Raw genomic sequence first — 27,665 nt, 5'->3', positions numbered from 1 at the left:
ATTACTTGCATGTTGCTATGGATTGTAACTGCAACCCACTTTGGGAAGCTGGTTATAGATACAAGGCAGGCTTTTGAAGAAGAGGAGACTGGATTTATCCCCTGCCCTTCACTCGGAGTCTTAGAGCGGCTTACAACCTCCTTTCCCTTCCCCTCCCCACAAGACACCCTGTGAGGTAGGTGGGGCTGAGAGAGATCTGAGAGAACTCTTTCAAGAACTGTAACTGACCCAAGGTCACTCAGCAGGTGCATGTGGAGGAATGGGGAATCAAACCCAGTTCTCCCAGATTAGAAGCCGCACACTTAAACACTACACCGAACTGGCTCTCTGCACTCTATAGCTCTGAACTGTGCTTAGCTAGACATTCTCTGCCAAACCACCAGAAAGGATTCCCTCTTGTAGCAGATGCTCTGAGGCTCTCTTAGCTTGTGTCTATTCTGTTTTTCCTTCCAAATAATTTAGAGATAACTAACATACAATCAGTTTCATGGGAGAAAGGGTGGCAACCAGGAATCCAGATGTGTAGGATGGCTTTGGCCTATTGTGTTGGCCCCATCCTATGAGGTTTAGTAGGCAAAGACAGGCCTCAGATGGAAGTTATGGGGTTAGCAAAGCAATTACTGCCTCCTCTACCATCTGTACATTTTCTGCCCTCTGGGGCCACAACTCAGTCATAAAGCATCTGCTTTGAATGCAGGAGGTCCCAGGCAGGAGGTCCCTGCCATCTTCAGTTAAAATGATCTGAGGATTCTACTTGAAGCTGACTGCTGCTAGTTAGAGTAGGCAGTATGGATTTTGATAAACCAAGGGCTTGACTCATGTGTTCAGTTTATAGGATGAATTTTCTGCTAACTGAAGGTAGTTGTGTCAGCAGAAGAGATCTTTCCTACCCCCCTTCCTCTCACTGCAGTCCAATGAACTCCTTGAAATCCTGTTCCTGGAAGGGACAAGAGAGCCCCCAAAAATGGCATGAGAGGGAAATTGGAGGTCAGCAACAGGAAGAAGAAATGGGAAGAAGTTACACCTTCCTTTCCCTTAGCGGAAAATTCAGTCTGGATCCAACCCCTTGTGTTCAGGATGGCTCTCCTTAGCAGAATCAGTAGCTGACAACTTGACTTGCATACATGGACTAAACCAGGAGCTTTGGAGTAACTTTCTTTAGCTGAATGACTCAAGAGATGCTAGAACACCCTGTAGCCTCTGAACCAATTACAACTGTAGGGACACTTCAATGAGTCTGGTCAATGGCATGACAACACGAAGCATCTAATACATTGTCTCCATGATCTAACATGTTGTTTTCAAAAGGCATTCTACCAGTGCTTCATCTCTTACCAAGAGTGTTGACATCTTTCAAGACAATCTGAAAACTGTAGCTGGTGAACTGAAAACCCCACAGAAACTAGAGCAGGGGGGAGAAGAGGAGGAGGGAGAACAAAACAAGAATGACTTTGCATTTGTCAGGCAGGTTACACAGCTTCTGACTACTGAAGTACCATTTACAGCACTCCCGGCAAACAGTCATTGGTAGATCCAGCCTCCCTTATAAATCTAGCTATGGCTGTGCAATAAATCCTGTCACTCAAACCCCATGTTTTCTAGAGAAGCACTTCTATTTCTTTTGAGGATCTTTCTAAATCTTATCATACAGGATGACTCATGTTCTAGTGATTAATAGAAGAGATGCTGTCCTACAGAATTATGCACACATGTAAGTCTGTCGCTTAGCTTCTCGTAACTTGAGGATGTGTAGGTGAAGATGTGAACTGCCTCTATTTAAAACCACTGTGCTTGAGGGTCTGTAAGCTGTGGCTGCTGGGCATGCAGGCTAAAAAAACAAAACAAAAACTGGAGCAGAAGTGCTACTGACTTGGGTGTACAGGCCAAGAGAAGAGGAAGGGGAAAGACCACAGGCTTCAAGACATTTAAAAGGTACAATATTTATAAAACATCAAAGTGCACTACGTCAGACAGAATGGTGAAAACAGCGGAACTTCAACAAACAGACAAACCAAAAACATGGCATGCAAAACTGGCCTTAACTTACAAAATTAATAAAATATAATTTAAAAAAAAATTTCAGTAGATAAGACTTGTCGGCAGTCAGATAAATTATGAAATGCAGATCAGCCCACTGCTTAGTTGTCAGTGGCAAGGCAGCTCTTCTAACGGCTTGGGATAGGGCTGCGTTTGAACTTGTCAGGGATGCCCTCAAAACGACGGAAATGGCGCTCGTTCTGGTTCACCCAATTTTCAAGAGTGCACTTCTGGATCTTTCGGTTAGCTCGCTGGGCATAGTTCCTGAATTGGGAGGTGGGAGAGAATCAGGAGAGCAGGGGAGAGAAACTCTATTGCAAATTGTAAAGCACACGTGGGTTACAATAATGGAAGTTACAATGATGGAAGCCAGGCAGGAAGTCCACAGGTGTGACTTGCCTGAGTCCTACCTACTCTGTTCAAGTCTCTAATCCATACTGACATGTCTGATCCAGCGGTGTGCCCCCAATGGTAGTGGAAGCCCCCAACGAAAGCATCATGATTGCCTTCCTCTATTTATTTGTCTTGTATTCAAAGGAAGCCTGCAGAAGGCAGTGCTTGTTAGTTATCATAGCTTAACAGGTGCTGGCAGAGAGACCCCATCTTCTGTGAATGTGACTGATTTTGTCGCCATGTCAACAAGTGACCATCTAGGTCAACACAGCAGGTGTCAATTATCCATTGCTGTTGGATATGAGAAATGAATTACATTAACCAAGTGAATTACTTTAATTAGAATCCAGGGTAGCACCTGGAAGCCAAAGCTTGGATATCTTGCCTCTTGCTTGTGTGTCTTTCTGCACCTGGCAGATTTCCTCTGTGCGCATCCTAGAGCTATTTCCATGAGACCTGAACAATCCTCTGTCACCAAGGGAAGAGCTTCTGGGTTCTGTCCACCACTTGCTTTAAAGCACTTTAAGTCAACTGGCAACTGCCCCCCACTCCTGCTCACTGGGCACGTCAAACCACACTGTCAGTTAATGAAGTTAGCCTTCTCTCAATGCATGGCTGAGAAGGCCAAACACCACAACATGTCACTATGGCAGGTGGGGGTGGGGGAAGGAACTGATTCCAGTGGCCAGCCTTCCCTCTCCATCAGGTCCTATGCCAAAAAAACCCTACACATGTAGACCAATGTTCCCTCTAAGCTGCAGAGTCTTGTGAGCAAAAATTCTACTTTGTGAGTTACTGACATTAAACTTGTGAGCTACTGCATAAATTATTGCACTCTGAGGTCATCCTTTCTGAGTTAAGACAAAAATGTGTGAGCTGGAGGCTAAAAATCCGTGAGCTAGCTCACACTAACTCAGCTTAGAGGGAACACTGGTGTAGACTCTTCCAAGCATTTCTAGCTGATGCCCAGACACTTTTGTTTCTGGAGTAGAGAAGCACTCCTCCAAGCAGGCCTGAAGCCTCCCCAGTTTGCACCCTATTTGGATTAATCTGAACAGGAGGCTGGCAAGATGGAAGAGCTTCTCCCTGTAATGCTGCACAGGCTCAGGACCTCATTTCAGCTGTGCCACGACTCAGCCTTCGTTTGCCTGTGAGAGATCCATGGCCCTTGAAGATATTGTGCTGGCAGGCTCACCGCTGCAAGGATTGCAGCAAAGTCAAAACAAGATTCGGGGGCTACACAAAGTCACAGTGGAAATTCTTTCTCTCACCAGCCTCGTGTCTGGCATTTCTACCTCATTTCCATGCACCTAAGAATTTTTTTTTTAAAAAAAATTCTCAGGCAGGGTGATGCAAGCGGTTCCACTTCCTTTACTGTGTAGGCTTCCCTGGGGCGGGGGGGGGGGGGAGTATCATACCTCACAGTCAAGTCTGTTGGGTGCCTGTAGTTGGGCTCCTGGGACTGGTATTCTGAAGCGACTGTCCTCATCAGCTCTCGCAGTTCATTAACAGGGGCTGAAATTTGACAGAGCAAGCAGTTCACCAAGAGATGAGAGACACCATGATCCAGTGTCTGTGCCTCAAGTACTAATAAGGACAGAGATGCCTCTGTCTCTTCTACATTCACTCTCCCCTACCCACCCACCCCAGTACCAGCTAGCAGTAAATGTTTGCACCAGCCACATTCTGAAACACAGGATGTTTGGTCTTGTTTAGATAGCCTGGTCACTGGAGTTCATGTGTCACTAAGAAATTACTTTAACCGACAAAGCTATAGCCAGAAGGCCTTTACACCTAGGAACTCAATTTCCTCTTAGCTGTTTCTGGGATTGAGCCTTAAGACACAAAAGAGTCACTGCAACCAAGAAGGAGGGGGGGGAGCCTTTAGAATAGCACAAGGTTTTATTTAAATGCAGGCACCTTGAAGGAAAGGGGGAAGAGAGGCCTAGCTTTTCAAGGACACATCTATAAAAGCAGGTGTAGGAGAGGATGGGAAGGAAGATTAGCAAATAAGCTTGAGCTGAGCAAAGCCAGAAGGCATATGGGGGAGGACACTTTTCCCCAGGGCTGTGAAGGTCCCACCCAAGTAAAAATATGCTTAGGCTGCCAAAAAGACACTGGGGGTGTGTTTAATAGCCTTCAGCAGGCCCCAGGCTTAAATCTGTTTCCATCCCTGCCTCCAACACATCTCATCCACAATGACAGCTTAACTGGGCTCCATTACTAAAAAGCAAATCTATCACTGCCAATTTGCAAACTTGGCCTATGTGGCTCCACTCTGTATTGAGCTTGCACAACCATTTAAAGGGAAGCCACTCAAAGTTCTCTAGAACAGGGGTGGCCAACGGTAGCTCTCCAGATGTTTTTTTGCCAACAACTCCCATCAGCCTCTGTGGAGAAACGCCATTTTAGTCAGTGGTGGTGCTTCATTTGGCAGGGGTCAGTAAATCCCTCAGCAGGCTTTGTAGCCTTCCCCTCACTCCCCCCCTCCCTTCCAGAGCCAAACCAACAACGCTAGGGGGAAAATCTCCTAGAGAGGCAGGAAGTGCTTTTGTTCTTGGCATGTGTGTTAGCAGGAAGAGAAGGGCAGTTGGAAGCCAGCGCTCGAGCGAGCATGTGGTGAGCAATGGAGGCTCCTGCCTGGGAGGCCCCCAGGCAGGCAGACTAAGTAAGTAATTCACAAGACAGGGCAAGTTTAGATCAGGGCCAGCAGGACGCGTTTATAACACATTTTGTTTGTCAGGCTGTTTGCTGTGCGTGTGCTGTGCTAATTTTGTAGATGCAACTGTTTTTGTTTTGTTTTTCTTTCCCTATCCTTTTCTCTTTTAAATAAATGTTTTTTCTGTTTAAAATGCTGGCAGTCAAACTCTGTACCACATAGATCCCCAAACCGCTTTAGACCACGCTGGGTTGAGAAGGGGGCCCCGGGGAAGGGGGAAGGCATGCAGTTGGATAAGGTGCCAATCCTCCAGGGGTGCCCCAAAGAAGCGCTGAGGTCTCTGTGAAACCCAAGTGCAGGGTGGCAGAGGACCTTGAGGCCTGGCCTCACAGCTGGAGAGGGGGATTGGGAGTCCTGTTCCTCTCAATCTGAACCCCTAGACTGAGCAGGTGGTGGCAGCGAGCCCAAGGGGCAGGAGGAGAAATAGCTCCCTCCAGGAGTTGGTGACTCAATAGGGAGCTGACGGGACCGGGTCTGGAGGCAGAATCGGGCCGGTTCCGCCACAGCCTCAGTCATTGGCCATGCTGGCTGGGGCTGATGGGAGCTGTAGGCAAAAAACATCTGGAGAGCTACCATTGGCCACCCCTGCTCTAGAATACAGGGCAGGACTTGGAGCAGCAATGTTGCTTGAACAGCAGGTTGCAGCAACAGTTTTTGAAATGCCCACTTATGCCACTGATGACTGACAAAAGACAATTTCTGTAACAGAAGCTTCAGAAGAAAGTGGGAAGGGAAGTAAGATGTTTGCCCAGCCAAACCCTTCCCTTTTTCTGGAGCAAAGATGCTCTTTGACATCTGATTACCTAAAGGCTGTGCAAAATAAAATCTACCATGTCATGTTTGGAGAGACGCTAATAATGGGAATTCAGCTGCCCACCAGAAGGGTTTGGCATAAAGTGCCATCAAGTTGCACCCGGATCATGGCAACCCCAGAGGGTTTTCAAGGCAACAGACAGTGGTTGCAAAGGCCCACCCTTGTTTAGCTACCCAAGACATGATGGGAGACTCAGCAGCACACTTGACCTTTGCCCTGACTTGGATTGCCCACTCTAGCCTGAACAAATTTTGGAAGCTAAGCAGGGTCAGCCCTGGTTAGCCCTTGGGAAAGAGGGCTGACCCTATTTAGCTTCCGAAATTTGACAAGATCAGGTTAGGGTGGGCAATCCAAGTCAGGGCAAAGGTCAAGTGTGCTGCTGAGTCTCCCATCATGGGAGACCACCAAAGAAGTCACAACTGACTCATGACGACCTCATGGAGTTTTCAAGGCGAGAGCAGCAGAGGTGTTTTGCCAAGGTCTTCCTCGGCACAGCAGCCTTGGTCTTCCTTGGCAGTCTCCCACCCAAGTACCAACCCTGCTTTGTTTTTGAGCTCAGCACATCAGGCTAGTCTGGGCTATTAGGGCTGCCACCATCTGAAATAGGGATGTTCAAATGGCATTTCCACAGCCACCTACAATGTAAAGCCAAGGCTCTGGTGCAACCAGAAAAACTGTCACCACCGCTCTGATTGCACCAGAGCCTTGGCTTTACATTGGAGGTGGCTGTGGAAATGCCATTTGAACATCCCTATTTCAGACGGCGGCAGCCCTAATAGCCCAGACTAGCCTGATGTGCTATATGACTATAACAGTAGCAGGCAAACTTGCACAGATATCCAAGTATATTCTTTTTCTGTAAATCAAGAGACAGCCACACATACCCCACTGCATTTAGGCTTTGCTGTCATCTATACTGAAGACACAAACACACTAGAAGGTGGGATCACACACTCAGGTGAAATCCAGTCAATGCACACAGGAAGGGCTACTCCTCTAAGCTTAACCATCTTTTCAGCGTATTTGTATTGTCAACCATACAGGACAGTAAGACAGTCCTTTTAGTGTACAACACACCTGTGTCCTAGTGGTGCCTTAGGCAAGGTCAGCCACATTTCAAGAAGAGGAGCTGGTTTTTATATCGCATTCTTCGCTATCCAAAGGAGCCTCAGAGCAGCTTACAATCGCCTTCCCGTCCTCTCCTGACAACAGACACCCTGTGAGGTAGATGGGGCTGAGAGAACTCTGAGAGAACAGTGACTGGCTCAAGGTCACCCAGCAGCTGCATGTGGTGGAGGAGCGGGGAATCAAACCGGATTCTCCAGATTAGAGTCTGCTCTCTTAACCACTATACCATGCTGGCTCCCAAGGGCTTGGGAATATTTACTGCTGGCCATTACAATGGCTTTGCTTTTAGAAACAGCATATGGAAAAGAGCATATGGAACAAGATGGAAATTGGTGGGCTGTCACAGCATATATGCCATCACAGTCACACAGCAGCCTCCCAGCACCACCTTCTGGAGTCAGTCAGTAACACAGCAGCAGAACTGCTGTGACAAAAATCCCTGCTTTAGCCAGAAAGACACCACACAGTATCAAAAGCTCCCCAGAGGTTCAGGAGAATCCTCCCCTTCTTTCTTTCTCTCTCTCTCTCTCTCCCTGGCAAAGATTCACTGCCAGGGCAACTAAAGCAGTCTCTAAAACCAGTTCTGAAGTCAGACTGAAATGAATGTCTCATCTAACAATATCTGGAGCTGGCCTGCTGCTGCCACCATCCTTACTCAAAAAAGGGCTAATTGTTGGCCCACAGTTGGTCTAAGGAGGGGTAACACCACAACCTCCTTCAAGGCAGCTGGACCATCATCACTTCTGGAGCGAAGCATTTGAACATATGAGGCTGCCTTATTCTCAAACGACTGGTCCATCAAAGTAACTATTTGCTACTCAGACAGATAGCAATTCCCCAGGGTCTCAGTAGAGGACTTTCTAATCACCTACTAACCCAATCCTTTCCATGGAAGACACTGGGCATTGAATCTGGAACCTTCTGCATGCCAATAGGATGCTCTGCCACTGAGCCTCCTCATTTACAATGCCACATTCTCTTCAAGGCAAACCCTCTGGTTAGATGCTACAAGCCAATATCAAATATGGAGGAAGTAGGCTCTACAACTCCAGGCAATATAATTTTTGTTCTAATAATATTAACTCTTCCAAAGCACTTGACTGATTAAACAACAACAATTATCTTACCTGAGGCTCTGCGCTGCAGGGCCACTAACACCTGGATCCCCTTTGCATCCCACATATGTCTCTCTGCCTCTTCAAATGTCCCCATCCTGAGCTGCCTTGTTTCGTGTCTAATGTGAGGAAAACCGGTGACTGAGGCTGGGTGCTGGCAGAGCTCAGAACAGTCTGAGTAACACCGTGATTGGGGAACATGTGTTTCGGAAGTAAAGCAGCAAGACTGTTAATAGTGAAGCGAAGGACACTCTTATCAACAAGAGAAAGAATGTTAACATCAGGGCAAGTCAACAAGAAGCCGACGAAGACAAAGGATTTGAGAAGTCAGTCACAACAACACCAAAGTGGCTTATCTAAAAATTCCACAGCCTGCTTTTGTACAGCCTACAAAGCCTTTTTTTATACAGAGGTGCTTCCCCCCTGCCCATTATATTCCCAGGATCTTCAGCCACAGTGCACCAGGATGTCCTCTGTGCAAACCCCATCAACGCAACATGGGAACTGTGAAATGGCATGTCTTACATGATCCAAACTACCAGGGTTATCCAGCCCTGGTTATCTACTGTGACTGGCGGGGGCAGCAGCTCTCCAAGATCTCAGGCAGCTGTTACTGGCTTACAGACTTTCTAAAACAGAGATGCAAAGGATTTAGGCAAAGATGTGCTCAACTACACCTGCTTCAGTGGGAAGGGTGGGATATAAATCAAATAAACTAAACTAAACTTTGTCCCTTTATGTAGGCTCCAGGATAAGTAACTGGGAAAGCTACACTAACCCACCCTAGTCTTTACCCACTTTCCTTTCTCTAGGTCTGACCAAATTCTGCATTTTTTGACATAACAACAGGGTTTTTTTTGAGCAGGAACATGCAGGAACACAGTTCTGGCTGGTTGGCTTGGTGTCAGGGGGTGTGGCCTAATATGCAAATAAGTTCCTGCTGGACTTTTTCTACAAAAAAAGCCCTGCATAACACACATCTATGTTACAGGCAAGCATCTTGTATATCCCAGATAAAACACTAAGGATGTACCAAGGCCTTGAACAGACACCCCACCTATTTGTAAGACACTGTAGAAAAACTGTACCCTGTAGAACCCTATTTAGACTTCCGGTTCTGCTGATGTTACTTAGCTTCAACTCAAATGCTGGGAACAGTCCAGCAGCTGAGCACCTGTTAGTATAGCACACGTGGAGATGGAGATTGCATACAACAACATGACAGTTTCTCCTTAAATCACTTCTTCATCTGCCTAAGATGGAGTATAACAGAACCATTTCACTTGGCACCTATAGGTAGGTCTCCACCCAAGCAACCAAGCCACTGGAAGCAGCGCTAGGGGCCAGTGGTGCGACAGAAGTCAATGGGTTGGCTTGTGCTTGTCACCATCCCCTCCCACACCAGCACAGTCACAAGCCAAGTCCAAGGCAAATCCCTGAGATGATGGCAGGGCCACTAGAACTTGAGTTTGCTTCATGCAAAACCACCCTTCCATTTTTTGCCAACACATCAACATCTTCACAGACAGGTGGTGAAATTTTTAAACACTTGGGCCATAAAAAGTTGTCTACCCTGGCCAAAAACAGAAATGAGAAAACAAACCATCTTTAAGAGAAGCAGCCTTTTTTTTGCATTCTGAGAAGAATCAGAAAGAACCCAAAGGACAGCTAGAACAAATCTTGTTCAAGGAAAAATTGTGTCCCACCAACCCATCCCCTTTCCCCATGACTAACTCACATAATGCATAGTGCATGTCTCATAAGCAAAGAGCTGCCATTTTCTAAGCAGGAGTTATAAGCAAACAGGTAGCCAGTGTATTCAAGTGAAGCAACTATGTTAGACAGCACAGGTACAGAAGCTAGACTGCAGAACCCGAGAGATTCCGGTTCAAATCCCTCCTCTGCCACAAAACCCTACACTGTGGCCTTGGGCAGTCACCATTTCTTGATGACACAGGGGAGATGTGAAATTGAGATGACCCCCTGGAAAACCACCTTGAGTTCTTGAAAGAAAAGGTGAGTTCTAAACAGGACGGGACGGAAGAAGGAAGGAAGGAAGGAAGGAAGGAAGGAAGGAAGGAAGGAAGGAAGGAAGGAAGGAAGGAAGGAAGGAAGGAAGGAAGGAAGGAAGGAAGGAAGGAAGGAAGGAAGGAGGAAGGAAGGAAGGAAGGAAGGAAGGAAGGAAGGCAGGCTCACTCAAGGTCACCAGCCAATCAGTTCTCAGATAAGATATGCAGTTTGGGAACAAAACTTTACCATGAAAGTAAATATCACACCAAGCAATTTACCTTGATATCTAGTTGGGAAAAAGGGGCAGGGGGGAAACCTTACCTGGGGGGAGAGGTGCTTTCTGATTATAATAGGCCCTAGCAGAGGCAGAAGGAAAGCCACAAGAGACTCTTTCTCAGTCTACCTATCTTTCTGAATTCATGGATAGTTTTACTGGCTATCATTTTGCTTTTAGCCTCTGGCTTACCTATAATGTTTCTGTGTTGAGCGTGGGCAAGTACACTTTCAACATATTTCTCCTTCCTCCACTGGAGGAGTTCCTCTGGGATGCATATTCGCCGTCTAGTGGGGAAAAGATGACAAGTCATAGCAGGTGGTGTGAGAAAGTAAATAACTGAGAAGCTTAGACAAAGAAAACTACCGCCTTACCGTTGTTTGTGATGCTCTGCATTAATTGCCTGTTTGGGAGTCTGCCCTTCCAAGTTTTAGATGATCAAAGTCTCCTATATTTTAGACACTAAAGCCAAGTCACAGCATATGATGTTTGATGAAAATCTGTTGAACAACAATGCTTTGAAATGCTGGCAGGGATAAGACCATTTACAACCCCCTGTAAGATAGTGAGAACTTACTAACAAAAGCTGTTTATATGCTTATATGTTATGAAGTATTAAATGACCAGTGGTATCCAAACTCAGCACCCAAAGACATCAACTATCACCTATTAACTAAATAGCTGAATGTGTTAATCAAACTCCTAAATATGCTTCGGAGCATCCCAAATAATGGGACTTTTTAATTAGATCCACTGGTGTTCACAGTGTAGGAAGTCCCATAGGCTTTGCTGGTCAGCAGACAAAAAACCTCAAAGCTGTGTAAAGTATATGTAGATAATCAGGCTCAACCTCTTCCCCCTCCAAGAGATCAGGAAACACACTAACATCTTCAAAATTTGCAAGAGAATCTCTGCAAGGTGAAACAAGTGAGATTTAAAAGCTCCTCTGGAAGACAGAAAACAATACGACACAAGCAGGCCTATGTACGCTTAAGTATACTGCTCTACAGTGATACAGCAACTGCTGATTTTTTAAAAGGCTCACAAAAAAAGCCCTCCCGTGGCATCAGGAGGTGGGAAATGGTGAGTACAAAAGGATGGAGAGGAAAATTGTAGAACTGCCCACCACAGATGTTCTACTGCTGCTGCAAATGCAGAGACATTACCTTACCTAGCAATGATATGGGAGTGGGATCCCACCATGCAAAAGCAGCCAAACCGCCAACATGGACTTTTGTCCAGGTGGACCCAGTTGAAACCAGACTCTCTCTAGAGAGATGGCCTATAGTATACCTAAGGGTATAACAGGTATACGGAGACAGGCGTCTGAGAGACTTCCTAGGGGCTGCCATAGAGTCAGCAAGGCAAACACTAGGAAGGAGAAAGTAGGGTCCTGGCAACTGAGGTAAAAGGTGGCTAAGACTCTGGGAAGGGAGAGTTGGCAGCAGCTCCAGGCTACTATGTATTTTCAGCACTACTATGGCATATTCAACAGTGGCTTCCACGCCCACATTTAGGGGCAAATAAGGATTCCACCTTTTGAGTGAACACTGGGACACGTAGTCAAAGGGAAAATCCTGCGGGAGGGAAAAGTACCACCCCCACCCAAGTACCAGGATAAAGTACAACTTGCAACCACCGAAGACTCATGGCCCACAAAAGAGAAATGGCCAGAGATGAGGTAAACTATCTCTTCTCAAAGGGGGCAGAGCTCAGGTACCCATCAGGCTATTGCCTAGGACTATGCCCTCTGAAGCCCACCCCCCAAAAGGCTATCACAAAGAGTTTTTTTTTTAAAATCTATATAATCAACCAGTCTGGCTCACTGTTCTGAGTCAGACAGAAGGTCCCTCCTACCCACTCGGTTGCAGAACAACTAATTCAGTAATCAGCCACATGCTTGTTAACGTCCAGTAGAAGGCACAGAGACACAAGACACTGCAAATCAGACTGTGTCAGCTTTTAGGAGTGCTGATTTAAAACAAAGCAAAACAAAAACAGAGAGACTGAGAAGACACCAAAACACTCTACATCCCTGAGATATGTCTGTGCAATTGCTAGCAGCATGCTATGAACAGAGAACAAGATAAGACAAGATTGTGACCCCCAGGCCACAATTTACTTAGGAAATCAAGCCAAGCTGCATGTAATAGGGGAAGGCTTTCTGACCTCCTGGAATCATCAGGACCAGGGTCTTCAGATTCTTCCGGGCTGGGCTTTTCAGGCTCTTCGGGGCCGGGGTCTTCTACACGATCCTCATTGGGGGCAATGACAGGATGTTCTGTTGCACCCTCTATGGCAGAGTTTGATTCTCCCTGAGCCTCACACGGTGGGTCACTTGCACTCTCTCCTCCTACCTCACTTTGATCTATGAAAGTCTGTCCCTCAGAGGGCCTGTCGGTCACCACACTAGCAAATTCACACTTGGCCATTAACTGGCTCACAACTGGTGACTCTTCTTCTACAGTCTGAGTAGCTTCCTTTTCCATTATCCCAGATCCACTATCCCTTTTCTGATTCCCTGTCTCAACTGATGTGACATCTTGAAGCCCAAGCCCATCTGGACCCCAACTTAGACTTGTTTGGTTTTGAGAATCTACATTCGTGTTGCTTCCTATCCCTGGATTTGCAGGGGCACTGCTGTGAGGAAGACCACTGCTAGAGGGAACTGAAAGGCCAGTCAGAGGGAGAGGCTCTGGACTCACATTTGGGGTCTTAGGAACACTCTGCTGCTGAGTGACTTGAAGGGAAACCTCAGCAAATTCACTGCCCACCTTTTTTACACTAACCCCTAATAATATGTCACTTGTGTCTATCTCTGGATCATCGGCCAAAAGTCTTTCCTCCTCTTCAAGGGTAACACTGAAGGGGGAGTCAGGGGACTCCCCATCAGTGAATTCCAGTAACTCATCTAGGTCGCTGACATCTCCATTGGAGATCAGGGAATAAGAACCTGCTATTCCGTTGCTTGGAGATGAAGGAACTGTAGATGCCAGAGATGTCTTTTGAGACAGGAAGGGTGAGCTGCATCGCTGTTTCTTAACATCTGGTTGCAAGGCTTGTTCCCCCTCTTGAAAGTCGTCAAAGGGCCTCTTGCTCCTGGAAACTAAATCATTTGAAATAGTGATTTTAAGTTCATGATAGAGCCCAGAACGGCTGGAGTGGATATACCTGCTTGCCATGCTTCTTCCCTCACTTCTGCACTTTTAAAATGACCTCTCTGCTCTCCAGACTAGAAGGAGTTAAGAGATCCTACACTCAGCTTTTGCTTCTGCCAAAGGGACTCTCAGTGGCCTGTGAAAAGAAAGCAGAAGAAGCTACTGAAGAAGTCGCAACACTTTTTAAATCACCCACGCATTCAAAAAACACTTCTCACCGTTTTTCTCCTCCTTCTTTTCCTCCAAACTCTGAACTTACCTGGAAATAAAATCAATTAGACTAGCTTCTAAGTAAACACAGTGAGGAAGGGCAGACCAATTAGAAAAAACTGCCCCCCCCCAAAAATCCTTCAAACCCAAGAATTTGCTGCATGATAATTAAAAGGGTATTATCTGTTCCAAAGCTTGAACTTCAGGAATTAAGCTTCAAGAGCCAGCGTGGCTGAGGAGTCTGTCTGAATCCTTCCCCATCCTCAGAGGTGGTGTTGTGTTCTACAGCCAATGCAACCAGGAGCCTTGTGGCACCTTAAGAAATTTACTATGGCAGCTTTTGTGAGCTGCAGTCCAAAAGCCACAGACCTCTGTCCCAGGCTCTCACTCTCAATCCTTCCATTCTATATAGCAGGAGTCACTGCAATTTAACAGCTTCTTAGAAGAGCCTCAATACAAATTGCTAAAGCACTCTGCAAAATGCAGGTAGCAGGCTTAAGCACACTTACTAGGAAATAAGTCTCACCAAGTAAACAGAGTGCAAGTGTTGTAAAGATGACAAACAGCAACAAAAAGCAGCCAGAGATATGTTTACATAACCCATTTCCCTGCATCTCCAAACAGAGACTGAGAAACATGCTATTTTTCTTAATGCTGCTATTTGTCAACAGAACACCAAAGCCCACAGAAATACTCTTGAAATATTTTTTCCTCGCTTATGACAAGCCATTCTCAGACTTTTCTCCAGGCGTTTTGTGTATCTCATCTAGTTACACAGAAACAAGTAACAGAATCAAGCTTACATGACAACCACCAAACACTGCAGAATCCAGAAGCTCCATTTCAATTTTTTTAAAAAAAATAATAATCTAAACATTAGCCTTCTCTTGTTTCAAAAATCGGGGGAATCTGGTATACACCTGATATCCAGATAACCGTTTTCACTGGCAGGTGCTACTTCTTGGTTCTGTAGGCCTATAACAGTGAAGAAATCTCTTTTAGCCACAATCTTTCTACTGGCCTGGCAATGTAAAAATCTTAATAGAACTGATTATTCCTATGGACTGGTTTTCTTCAGTGTATAGGCAATACCATCCCAGATGCTGCCCACTCTTGGATGGTACTGTCTATATACACAGAAGAAAACCAGTCCACAGAAATAATCAGTTCTTCTATTAAGCATTTAAAAAAAGAACAACAACAACTAATCAAGAGCCTCAGTAACCGTCCAGTGTGCCAGAAAATGCTAACCCCAAAAGATAAGGTCAAATAGTGGTCTAAGGCAACTACTATCTACACTAGTACTAGCTTGTTCAGCGTGCTATTATCAAGTACAAGAAAACTCTGGCTTAGAAATGAGTTAATTACCACCACATTTTACAGTCTAGTTCTCCTTCTCCTACCCAATATATCACTGTTAGGGGAAAATCTTGGGGAGGCCTCATCTCCTTTTCCACAGCTGTTTTGGGAGTGGGGAATTTACAAAGATTTGCAGTTACTGTATAATCTACTGTTTTTAAAATCAGAAATACACTAAATTTAACAGGAACATTTCTGAACAACTATGATTAGCATTGAGAGCCTCATTTTGCCAACCTTACTGGGGGGAGGGGTGTCATTCTACCACCCTTATCAGTTGGCTGTCTGCGTCTTTCACACTCCACCCACCCTTTTTCAAAACAGCAGGATACTACAAAGTATCACCCTAACCTTTCACATATGCGATAATGCGTAAAACAAGGTGCTCTCTTATGACACCTGTTACTGCAGACTTCAGAAAATGCTGGCTTTCAAGCTGCACTGAACTATTCCTTAGGCATAGAGAGAGGTCTAACTCATACAGCTCCCTACTACATGAAAATGTTTATCAAAAAGTGCTGAATAGTTTACTCAGTATCTGTGGAGTAAACTAGATGTGTGGGGTGGAAAATTTTTCCAGGGCTTTAGTTTTCAATGGAACATTTTCCATTTCTAAATTTTATAAAGTTAATCATTAATGAATGGATACTATTGCCAATACAATTAGAGGCAAGTTTGGCAGCTTTAAAGTTAGAAGAAAATCAAGTTGTGGGTTGATCTTATTGGCTCTGCAAATCCGATCAAAATCAAAGCTAAAATTCTTACTGTCAGCCTCTGTAACTCTATCATGCTGAAATTATAAAATACTAACCAAATGGACTCTCAATACTAACCCACAGCTTTTTGTTATACTGTAGCTAGCATGCATATCAAAGAGGGGACGTTTGAAGTGTTAACTTTATTTAGGTTGTAAAAAGAGCAAAGGAATGCGACCGTTAGCAGATACCGCGGTCGGCCAGCATCTTCCCAGAGGCAAAGAGATAAGCGGAAGCTCTCATGTGAAAGTTTGCACCTTCACTCCCTGTTGTTTTGAGAATAGTGGTTTTGTTTAGATATCGCTTTGATGTAGAATTCCATAAGACTAAGAGACACCCATTCCCAGGTATTAGTCTCAACTTTTGTATCCAGCTATGAGTTTCCAATAAAGTATACATTGTTTCAATGAATACTGCCTTGAGTTTCCATCGCCTGACACTTACTTGAATGTCTCTTCTCACATGATATGGTCACCAATGTGATACGTAACTAACAAGTAAGATGAGCCCACAAGCACAACGCTCTACTAAGGCCAATAGAAACTTTTGACTCAATTTTTTCAAGAAAACTCATATCACTGGAACCAACAAAGTATCTACTCTCAGTAAGAACATGAGTTACAAGAAAAGGAGATCCTGTTAAAATGCTAAACAAGGAGAGGGTTTCCGGTTGATGGCAGAGTGAGGAAGAGCTCCTTTCCCGTCTCTCGGGAGGGAACTCTGTTTGAGGGGTATTTGAGGGGGCTTCCCGGCCGGGAAGTACCTCTTAAGGTCTGGGGACGCTCCGAAGCCTGGGGGGCTTTCTGGACGTGGGAGCGGAGCGGAGGCTCCACACCCAGTGCCAGTTTTCCTCTTGGCCAATACCCCCTTCAACACCTCGGTGCCTAGCTGGGCCGCCGGAGCAAGGGATCGGAGGGGAAGCGCAACTCCCTAAAGAGAATTCCCTGAGCGTGCTTTTCTAGAAGGGGTCCTGGCACCTTAAAAATCAGCTAAGCTCGGCAGCGGCGGGTGAGAGAGAACGGCGTGTGAGAACGGAGAACGGAGCGTGCGGGTGTGCTGGTGAGCAGCGCAGCGGTGGCGCGGCTTGTCTGTGTTGGTGGAGGACGATGGCGGCTGACGAGGCATGGCGGCGGCTTGGTGAGTGACTGAGAGCGGAGGAGGTCGTGACTGAGAAGGACGCAATCGGAAAGCTGGAGGCTTGACTTGGGGGGTCAGTGAGAGGTTTTGCAAGACGTATGAAGTTTGGCAGTTGGGAAGCATTGAAGTCTTGCGGAGAGAGAGAGATTCGAGGACGGAGACAGATGAGTGGTAGCGGGAGATAGTCGGCAATGGCGGACGCACTGGAGGTTCTCCTCCAGGAAGAGGAGAGGAGGAGGTGAGCCACGGCAGCGAGAACTTATTTTTAAGAAACCAACCCCCCCCCCCTCTTGCCTTTCTATTACTTTAACTTCTGTTTCTATAGTTACAACAACTTTTAAGTTTTTATTGTTCTTCGGGAGAGGAACGGTTCTGTTTGTCTTGACTATTTGAGAGATATGGGAAGCTGAATACTGGGAGATTTAAAGAGTGAAGTTGCGGTTTTTAGCAGCATTTGCTGCGGCCGCTCTCCACTGAAGTTTTGGGGCTGGCACTGACAAGTGCCTGGAACAGGAACAGAGACGTATAACTGGCACTTAATTCTTTTGGTGAACGTATAACTGGCACTTAATTCTTTTGGTGAACAAGAAGCAAGAAGTCTTTAGAACTTTGGAATGTGGGAAGATAGACAATAGACATTAGACGGTTCTGTTTGTCTTGATTATTGGAGAGATACGGGAAGCTGAATATTGGGAGATTTAAAGGGTGAAGCAGCGGTTTTTAGCAGCATTTGCTGCGGCCGCTCTCCACTGAAGTTTTGGGGCTGGCGCTGATAAGTGCCTGGAACAGGAACAGAGACGTATAATTGGCACTTAATTCTTTTGGTGAACAAGAAGCAAGAAGTCTTTAGAACTTTGGAACGTGGGAAGATAGATAATAAACATTAGACAATAGACATTAAGAAGCAAGAAGCAAGAAGAAGGAAGAAAGAAGAAGGAGGAAGAACGAAAGAGACTGTGTAATGTTTTAGTACTTATCACCCTATTTCCAAATTGATTGATCTGTGATTTTTCCCCCTTGCTTTGTCCAGCTACTTTTTCCCTCCTATCACTGATTAATTATAACAACCTATTGATTTAGACTTATACAAGTGTGTTTTCTAGCATAACTGCCTTAAATCAACTGAAGTTGAAATCTTTTGTGCATTGGCCTATTTTAAGAGTATTTTAGAATACATTGACAGCTGAGATTGTGAAGGGTGCATGCTTTATATTTAAGTAATAACGGGGCTTAATAATCTATAATTAACTGACTTATTGATCTGACCCATTGAACTATTGATTTATTGTTTAAACTGAGACTGAATTGCTGGGTTTTTGATTTTCTCATTATATGATTTTTTGTTTTTTGAACTTCTACTTTATGAACTGTGGTTTTAATCCTTAAATGAATTTATAGGGATCTTGAAGGTTTGCTTGATTGATAACAAAGCAAGAGGTATTGATAAGAACGTTTATTAATTGAATATATTGTTTTGATAACTTAGTGCATAGACAAAACAAGTTCATCCTACATAATTGGATAACAGCTAGATACCATTATAGATATCATGACGGAGACAAAGATTAAAAAATATGGCCAAGGTACGCCCCTGGCGGGGGGAAGTAAGGCGGCTCCAGTGACTGTCAACCAAGATTCCTTGGAAAAACTTCAGAGTATTGTTACAGCCGGCTTCAAGCAGAATCAAGAGGCCTTAGATGGGTTGAAAACGGATTTGATGGGCCAGATTAAGAAAACAAACGAACAGTTAGCAGAGTTCCAAAAGCAACTGTTGGCCAACACACAACAAGTTCATGATTTGACGGCCAAAGTGGAGAGACTAGAAGATCGAGAGAAACTAACAACTAATATAGCCACGGAAAACCAAACAAGCTTGATGGAGCTAGAAGAACGTGTGATGAGACTGGAAATGGAGAAAGCCGCAACTATTCTTCGTTTTCAAAATTTACCAGAAGAGAAAGAGGAAAATATAATTAGTAAAATTTTGGACATCTTAATAGTTGATGATGAAGACTTGCTAGAAGAAGGTCAAAGAGATATCCTTTGGGCCAAAAGAGTTTCTTCGAATTATACAAGAAAATTTAATCTCCCTCGGGAAGTACAAGTAAAGTTTGTTTGCTCCGAAACCACTGAAAGGATTTTGAGAAAAGCAAGAGAATGTGAATTGAATTGGAAGGGAACAAAGATCAAGGTTCTAAAAGAAACACCGTGGAGTGTGCGACAGCGGAGATTCAAATTTAAGAAGTTGTCTACTTGGTTAGTGAAGCATGCAATTCAGTTCAGATGGCTTATTCCACAAGGCCTGTTTTTTACCTTCCAATCCAAGAGATATAATATCACTACAGAGGAAAAGATGGAAGAATTTTGTGATGAGTTCTTGAAACGGAATGGATCTGAGTCAGGAGAAGACCAGGAAGCAGAAGAAGGTGCCAAGAGGCTTACTGATGATGAAACGACCAGAAAGAAAACCGGGAAAGTTAAAACTAGGCTTCAGAGCAAGAAAGACTTAGCCAAGATACCGGATAGTATTGAACCAGCAAAATGAGCTCTAAGTCTGGAATTAAAATACTTTCCCTGAACGTTAACGGTTTGAATGAACCGGGAAAGAGGAAGAGAACCTTTCAGCAGCTGAAAAAATCTGATGCACAAATTATTTGTTTGCAAGAAACTCATATCAAGAAGGACAATGTGAAGTATTTAGAAAACAAGAAACTTGGCACCTTATACTGTTCATGTGATCCTACAAAAAAAAAAAAGGGGGAGTAGCCATATTTGTATCTCAGCATATAAAGTCGAATTGCTTGTATTCGGATGAACAAGGAAGAATTATTATAGTAGAGGTGGAGATTAACGGTACCAAAACAATTCTTGGCAATATCTATGCCCCTAACGAAAACCAAGAAAAATTTTATCAAGCACTGTACCTCAAATTTAGAGAATTTGACTCTGACAGGTATTGCATTGTTGGAGATTACAATGCAATATTCGCTACTAAAATGGATAAAAAATTTGATGATCCTCTAAAAAAGAAAAAGAACCGGAACTTATTACCTAACTCTTTCATGAACATGGCAGATGAATTAAATTTAGTCGATGCTTGGTGAACGAAAAATCCAAATACTAAAGACTTTACGTTCTATTCACATGCACATAAATCTTGGTCCAGAATAGATATGTGTTGGGTATCACTGAATCTTATATTGTCCATCAATCAAGTCGACATCTTACCTCAATCCTACGCTGATCATAGTCCAATTCTGCTAATCCTCCAGGAAAAATTAAGAAATCCCCGTTGGTCTCTAAACTTGCAAATTTTAAAAGAAACTCAATTTCTGGAAGCAGCTAAAAAAGAGGTTAAGGAATTCTTTGCCCTCAACTTGGAGAAAGATACAAGGATGCCAGTCATATGGGATGCATTTAAGGCCTTTTTTAGAGGAGTTGCTATCAGATACTCAGCGAAAAGGAAGAAAGAACAAAGGAAATCATACAATGAGCTTATAACCAAATTGGAGTCTTATGAGAAACAACAGAAAACTTTGAATTTAAGGGAGACGAAGGCCAAAATCACTTTTATTCAACATCAGATAAACCTTCTTTTGGCAGATGAAATTGAGAGAAAGTTAAAATGGGCGAAGCAAAATCATTTTGAAAATGCAAATAAAGTGAGTAGATGGCTGGCTTACAGATTGAAGAAGGAAAAGGAGAAAAAGATTATAAAAATGCTGAAAAATGATGCTAAGGAGGAGGTTTTTCAGAATTCTCAAATGAAAGATATTATTCAAAATTTTTATCGGAATCTTTACAAAGAGCAAAAGATAATAGACCAAAAACAAGAAGACTATCTGGAGGAAGTTAAAATGAAGCAATTAACACGGGAACAACAAGCAACTTTGGAGAATCCTATTTCAATTCAGGAAATTGTTGATGTGATTAAAATTCAAAAAAGTAATAAGACTCCAGGCCCAGATGGGCTTCCGATTGAGTTTTTTAGAGCTTTTGAAGATATATTATTGATGCCTTTCAAAAAAGTGATCGAGAGTATCCAAAATACAGGGGAGATCCCAGACTCCTGGAAAGAAGCTCTAATTACCCTGATTCATAAAGAAGGTACTGATCCATCAGAAATCAGAAACTACAGGCCAATCTCTCTCAATAGCGACTACAAGATTTTCGCCGCAATTTTAGCAAATAGGTTAAAGAAAGTAATTGGTGGCTTAATCCATGAAGAGCAAACGGGCTTTGTTCCGGGTCGCCTTATGAGCCAGAATGTGAGGCTGCTATTAAATACGATTGAATATTACAGAGACCATCCTGACAAACAATTTGCGGGTATCATGGTGGATGCCGAAAAAGCATTTGATAATGTGAACTGGAACTTTATGGGAGCGACATTGGCCGTGGCTGGCTGTGGTGAAAAGTTTTGTAAAATGGTTGCAGCAATCTACTCGAAGCAAGCAGCGAAAGTTAATTTCAATGGAGTGATGTCTGACCCAATAGAAATAGAACAAGGCACCAGACAGGGGTGCCCCCTATCGCCCCTGCTCTTTATTTTGACATTGGAACCTTTAATCAAGAAAATTAGAGAAGATCCCAAAATTCAAGGAGCCAGAATAAATAATGAAGAATTCAAGACCTTGGCGTTTGCAGACGACTTAGTATTTATTTTGGAACAACCGATTTCTTCGATAGCTCTTCTAAAACAAAGATTAAGAGAATTCGGAGAAGTTTCCGGCTTTAAATTGAACGTCTCTAAGACAAAAATCTTAGCGAAAAACATGGATAAAGCCCAAATTGAACTTCTTGAACAACTTTCAGGATTTAAGTATGAAAGAAAAATAAAATACCCTGGAATTTATTTAACAAACGATTTAAAGAGTCTGTACAGGGACAATTATGAAAAAATACTGAAAGAGATTCGCAATGATTTAATCAGATGGAAAGACCTCCAAATATCACTCTTAGGCAGAATTGCTACAATTAAAATGAACATTCTTCCCAGAATCTTATTCTTTTTTCAAACAATCCCAATTATTTTACCCAAGTTATTTTTCCAGCAACTTAACTGCATGACCAAGACGTTTATCTGGCAGGGTAAGAAAGCCAGAATAAAATTGAAAGTTTTACAGGACAGTAAATTAAGAGGCGGTCTGGCTCTTCCTGAATGGAACCTATACTATAAGGCCTGCTGTATTGCGTGGTTAAGAGATTGGTGTATGTTGAGTAACAAGAGACTATTGGCCATGGAAGGTGCTGGTCTGGGGGAAGGCTGGCATAATTATATGTGGTATCATACTCCTAACAGATCCGGCCGTTTTCTTAGACATGAAATAAGAAGATCCCTATACAGGACCTGGCTGGAAATTAAAGTGCATTATTCTTATACTCCAAAGTGGATATCTCCAATAGAAGCTTTGACCCACCCTAATTTGTATAATTGGGACAATCAACAAAACTATGGCTATTTGTTGGACGACCAGAACGCCCTGATCGAAGAAGAACTTTCCAAGCTGAGTTGGTGGGTACAATGTCAGCTTAAATCAAGATTTCAAAAGGATAAAGAAAAAGGATTTTCGAATAAACCAATTGAATTGGACCTTATTTTAGAGGCCAAGCAGAAGATTATCTCCAAGGTTTATGATTGGCTGCTCCAAATTAAGATGCAAGATGAGACTGTAAAAGAATCATGGATCCGCTGGTTGAAAGACTTTGGATTTAACATGGACTTGGTTGAGTGGGAAAAACTATGAAAACAGAATTTGAAATTAATAAAACCAGCAGATTTTAAAGAAAACCTTATAAAATGGTATACAGATGGTACCTCACTCCAGATAGACTGGCTAGAATATATCCCACATATTCAAACAAATGTTGGAAGTGTCGAGAAATTAAAGGATCCTTGTTTCATATTTGGTAGCAATGTGAAGATGCCAGAAAATACTGGGCCCAAGTCAATATTTGGGCACAAAAAATCTTGAAAATAAAAATTAGTCATGTACCAGAACTATACCTCTTGAATATTTGTAGACAAAACTTTCCTACGACAAAACTAAAACTATTACTATACATAGTTACTGTTGCCAGAATACTTTATGCTAAGTATTGGAAGACCAATAAAATCCCCAACAGAGAGGAATTCATTACCAAACTGTTAGATGCCGCAGAATCTGATTTAATGTCCATAAGATTAAGAGATGGCAATGTGCAAAAATGCCAGGAGGAATGGGATCCCATATATAAGTGAGTAAAAAGTAAAGGTGTTGATTTGGAGTAACAGAAGTTTATTGATCCTCTCCATTCCTTAGTGTGAATGAGTTTGTAGTTGTAGTGGTTTTTCTTTTCAATTGTATTGTTGTGTATTCCCTATTGTGTTCTATTGTGTTTTATTGTGTTCTATTGTGTTTTATTATCTTTTAGCTTATTGTTGTTTTGGATGTATTTGTTTCTTTTTATTGTTTGTTTGTTTGCTTGCTTGCTTAATAAAAACTATATCCTCCTAATAAAAAAAAATGCTAAACAAGGAGAATCACAAGCAGCAAACAAAGAAACAAAAAAGATCTCTCTGCCTCACAATTTTTGATACCTGCTTCATTAACTTTAGTTAGTGGAAACTGTGGCACCTTCAGCCCTGTTCTGTTAGGAAAAGAGCATACATGGCACCCATAAACAGCCACAGCTTTATATTTGCATGCAGCCGAGACAATGACCACACAGGAAGCAAGTCTGGGGGGCGGTTTCAGATGTGCCTAGGAGCAGAGGGAAGTGATCTTAGGGTTATGTGCCACTTTTTCCATTTTCAGTTGAGTTTAAAACCCTTCTCGCTATAGCAAGCAAAAACAGCTGCGCCTGAAAAGGGATACATTCTTAACATGCTTTCTGTGGGGGCATACCTGCCAAGTTCTTCCTCCAGGTTTCAATGGAACACTTTCATGTTGGGCTATACCCTGGATGGAATGAGCTTCTGTTTCTTCTATCCAACAGAACTCTAAGGAAGCATTAAGGTAACCCTTCCTACCCAAATCTTGCTATGTGGCCCCCCAACAGCAAGAATTGCAAATGACTGAGCAGGAGAGCAGTGTTGCACGTAAACTGTGAGTCAAACACGTTCCATCATCTAATCAGCAAAGGAATATGCGACCAGAGTTCTATTGAAGCAGAAACTGTTTTTATAAGGCTTATATCGATAGGAGAAACACTTCATAATCTCTCTATACCAATTTCCCCTATGTTTCTCAAGGAATCAGGTTCATTACACCAGTTTATATACATTTTGATAAAATATCCAATATGGGACAAATTAATTATAATTGGTTTATCAAAACATGATCCAATAACTTATCTCTATTCCCACTGGGCAGTTTCCCCTCAGGTTACTTGAGCCCTTGCGAAAAAGCCTAGCCAGCGTTCGTGCGAAAAAGTGTATACCTTAGCACAGGGGTGTCAAACCTGCAGTCTGGCGACCAAATCAGGCCCCTAAGCAACTGGTTGTCATCTGCTTCCTTCTCCCTATATCTTGCTTCCTTCTGCATAACAGTTTGCTTTGCAAGCCTTGCTCAATCACACAGGAGCTACAAAGCAAAGCCTTTATTTTCTCAATGGGCTGAGTCTCCTTCCTTGAGGAGAAAGGGCTGGTTTTTCCAGACTCTCTCAATTGCACAGCAAATCTACTGAGCCAAGGCTCTCTTCCTTCTATTGGCTGAGGTTCTCCCCCCCCCCCACTGCAGTCCCCTGGGGAAGGAAAGAGCCAGAGCTTCCTTTGCCCAGTTCCCTGGATCCCATGGGAGAAATACAAAGAAAGCACCTTTAAGACCAATGAGTGCTAGCGTTTTAAGCATGTTTTAAGTTTTTAAAAAAAGATATATTTGTGTACGTCTGTATCCTTTATAAATTTTATATCTCTGCTATCTAATCTTAAATAGGTACACACATGGCCCAGCCCGACATGGCTTGGCTCAACCCAACAAGGTCTCATATATGTCAGATCTAGCTGTTATAACAAATGAATTCAACACCCCGCACCTTAGCATATTTTTTTGGAATATGCCAAGGCTAGTGTGGGTTGCTGGAAGTTCCGTTCCTAAGGGAAATCGGGATTATTCTGGGATGCCCTGGGCTTTTCCCAAAACACCTGGGTCAGCTTATTATCACTATGACCCACCTGCAGCCATAAGAAATATGGAAGTTTTCCTTGAAAATGCTTCCCTTTGTTTGGCACTTTCTCGGAGATAAAGACCCTTTGTTTAGGAACACTGTCTTCTCTCTTGCTAACACTTTCTGGCTTAAAGTTTTCTCTATTAGAAAAATAAGGCTTTAGTATAAAACACTTTCAGCTTAATCGAGAGATATTCCATATTCAAGTATGATTCTCTGTGTAAGGCATAGCTTCTAATTAATCCCTGAAGCGTTAGTGCGATTTTAATGTGCAAACAGGCTTAAAGATAAAGTCTCTGTCTCTGGGGCTGTTCGATTCCACTTATTTTTTAACACAGCCTTTGCCCTGGCTTTCACACATTTCAATGACAGAGAGGCTATCTGCCCAAGTGTATGTGTAGGAGTATCTCAGCTCAAGCCCCCTCCCTCCTTCAGCTTCAGGTGCCAAGCCACCCACTCCCCCTCACAGGGGAGTGAAATGGGGGGGGGGGGCTCATTTCCCCCTCTCAAGGACTTTTCTCATTTTCTCCAACATAACATTTGGAAAATTTTGGGAAACAATAAAATAAAAGCTGTATAAAATATTTATTTCTTTAGAATGCATGAAATGCTTCCTAAGGCAAGGGTTTCCATACTCAAAACGTATTGCACTGAAAAAACGTTTACTGTGGACACATAAAACATCATAAAAGAATGTTTTCCCTTAACTATAAACTATTTTAGCAGCAATTAATATGTTACAAATGTTTAATAATAATACACTATGATGCATTTTATTTATTGTTTTTACTGTTCATTTAAAATTTTAATTTTAAAGCCCCCATTGCCCCATCATCTCACCTGGAGAATGCACTTTTAAGTTAAAGTTGCTTTCTTTCTACCTTTCCCTCCCCCATCTATTTTCTCTCCTTCCTGTCTTGCAGCTCTCAAACATCTGACATTCATGTCTTGCAGCTCTCAAATGTCTGATGTTTAGTCAATGTGGCTCTTACATTAACCAACTTTGATATGTAGGTTTTTATTGCTCTTTTTATATGTTGTGATCCACCTTGAGCCTGTAATGGGAAAAGGCGGAATATAAGCCTATTAAATAAATAAATAAAATATTAAGCAGTGAAGTTTAGTTTAATATCAGAACATGCTAATGCTACTTACTGAGACTCTATGAGGGTCCAAAAACAAAGCACTTTCTTTTGTTTACTGCAGAATTTTTCTGTCTTCAATGTTTACTTTGTTCTATCTCAGCTGACAAAAATTGGACCCAAATGCTGTGATAGTACAGGGGGCTGCCGTTTGCAATCAAATACTGGGTATTCTTGTAATTATGCCACATAATACAACTGTCCATGTTAAAGTTATAAATGATACACTTTATGTTGTTAAAACAGTTAATTAAGTAAGTTTCAGTTTACAGGAGAATTTATTGCACATATCTGACCCCCCCCCCCAAAAAAACAAAAAAAACTTCTAAAAAGGGGGGGGGGAGACTTTTTTTCCTAGAGCTTCAAAATTGTTAGAGATTTTACACCTCTAGTTTGTGAGGTTTGGAGGGGGGGCACCTCTCCCAGGTGGCAGCTACTATCTGGCACACCTAGGCTAGCATCACCACTCCACCATAGATGATTCCATTTAACCTGGGGATGGCCAAACTGTTTCTTGGAAGCCCCATGGTGGCTCTTTCACATATATTGTGTGGCTCTTGAAGCCCCCACTGCCCCATCATCTCGCTTGGAGAATGCATTTTTAAGTTAAAGTTGCTTTCCTTCTGCCTCTCTTCTCCCCCATCTATTTTCTCTCCTTCCTGTCTTGTGGCTCTCAAACATCTGACATTCACGTCTTGCAGCTCTCAAATGTCTGATGTTTAGTCAATGCGGCTCTTACATTAACTATGTTTGGCCACCCCTGATTTAGCCAGTATGGTGTAGTCCTGGCTAGAGCTCCGGACTAAGATGCGGAAGACCCAGCTTCAAATTCCTGCTCTGCCCTGGACCGACGCTAGGTGGCACACATTCAGCCTAGCCTACTTCACAGGGTTGCTGTGAGAATAACGGGGGAGGGGGTGAGAGGGAGGGAACGATGTATGCTGCTTTGTGTCCTCACTGGAGGAGAAAGGCAGAGTCTAAATAAATGAAATAAAAATAAAAAGTGCAGGTAGAAAGATGAACCGCTGCTGAGCAGCCCAGAAACTCACTGCCACGCCCCCCCCCGGAGACTGGAATTCTCCCCGTCCACGAGAAAAACCGACAGTGCCATCCCCGAGCAAGCCGCTGCCGAACCCTCAAGCTATGACCGTGCAGTCTTCCCTGCCTCCTCCCGGAATATGCGCCCCACACTGGAGCCCTCCCCTACTCACCCGCCACTGCCGCCATCTTGGCTCCCCCAATTGCCGCCGGGCTGGGGAGGAGCTT

The 27,665-nt window shown here is 43.3% G+C and overlaps 2 protein-coding genes across 4 annotated transcripts in view; one reads left to right on the top strand and one right to left on the bottom strand.

The window, feature by feature from the left end:
* Positions 1-27,665, top strand: part of YARS1 (tyrosyl-tRNA synthetase 1) — a 196,746-nt gene that overhangs the window by 152,532 nt on the left and 16,549 nt on the right. The gene's annotated exons all lie outside the window — the stretch shown is intronic.
* S100PBP (S100P binding protein) lies at positions 1,925-27,665 on the bottom strand. 2 transcript variants are annotated; one of them, XM_060258459.1, is made up of 5 exons: positions 27,611-27,665; positions 12,660-13,784; positions 10,683-10,777; positions 3,849-3,945; positions 1,925-2,301 (listed from the first exon to the last, which is right to left on the bottom strand). In XM_060258459.1, the coding sequence occupies exons 2-5, from the start codon at positions 13,670-13,672 to the stop codon at positions 2,166-2,168; spliced, it is 1,341 nt and encodes a 446-aa protein (XP_060114442.1). In that variant the 5' UTR covers positions 13,673-13,784; positions 27,611-27,665; the 3' UTR covers positions 1,925-2,165. The 2 variants fall into 2 exon arrangements, with proteins under 2 accessions (XP_060114442.1, XP_060114441.1); XM_060258458.1 differs by lacking the exon at positions 27,611-27,665 and having other exon boundaries at positions 12,660-13,822.

This window comes from Heteronotia binoei, chromosome 17 (assembly GCF_032191835.1).
Source record: "Heteronotia binoei isolate CCM8104 ecotype False Entrance Well chromosome 17, APGP_CSIRO_Hbin_v1, whole genome shotgun sequence".
In the NCBI taxonomy this organism is placed as follows: domain Eukaryota; kingdom Metazoa; phylum Chordata; class Lepidosauria; order Squamata; family Gekkonidae; genus Heteronotia; species Heteronotia binoei.
Note: the sequence above shows the minus strand (reverse complement) of the source record. Positions and strands in the feature narration are given on the sequence as shown.

What these genes read in the sequence shown, in the direction of transcription:
- S100PBP (XM_060258459.1), bottom strand. Translation starts at nt 13,672, where the DNA reads ATGGCAAGCAGGTATATCCACTCCAGCCGTTCTGGGCTCTATCATGAA. An exon ending in TCAACACAGAAACATTATAG is followed by an intron (nt 3,946 to 10,682) that starts GTAAGCCAGAGG and finishes GTCAAATTTCAG; the next exon opens with CCCCTGTTAATGAACTGCGA. An exon ending in CCAACAGACTTGACTGTGAG is followed by an intron (nt 2,302 to 3,848) that starts GTATGATACTCC and finishes CTCCCAATTCAG; the next exon opens with GAACTATGCCCAGCGAGCTA.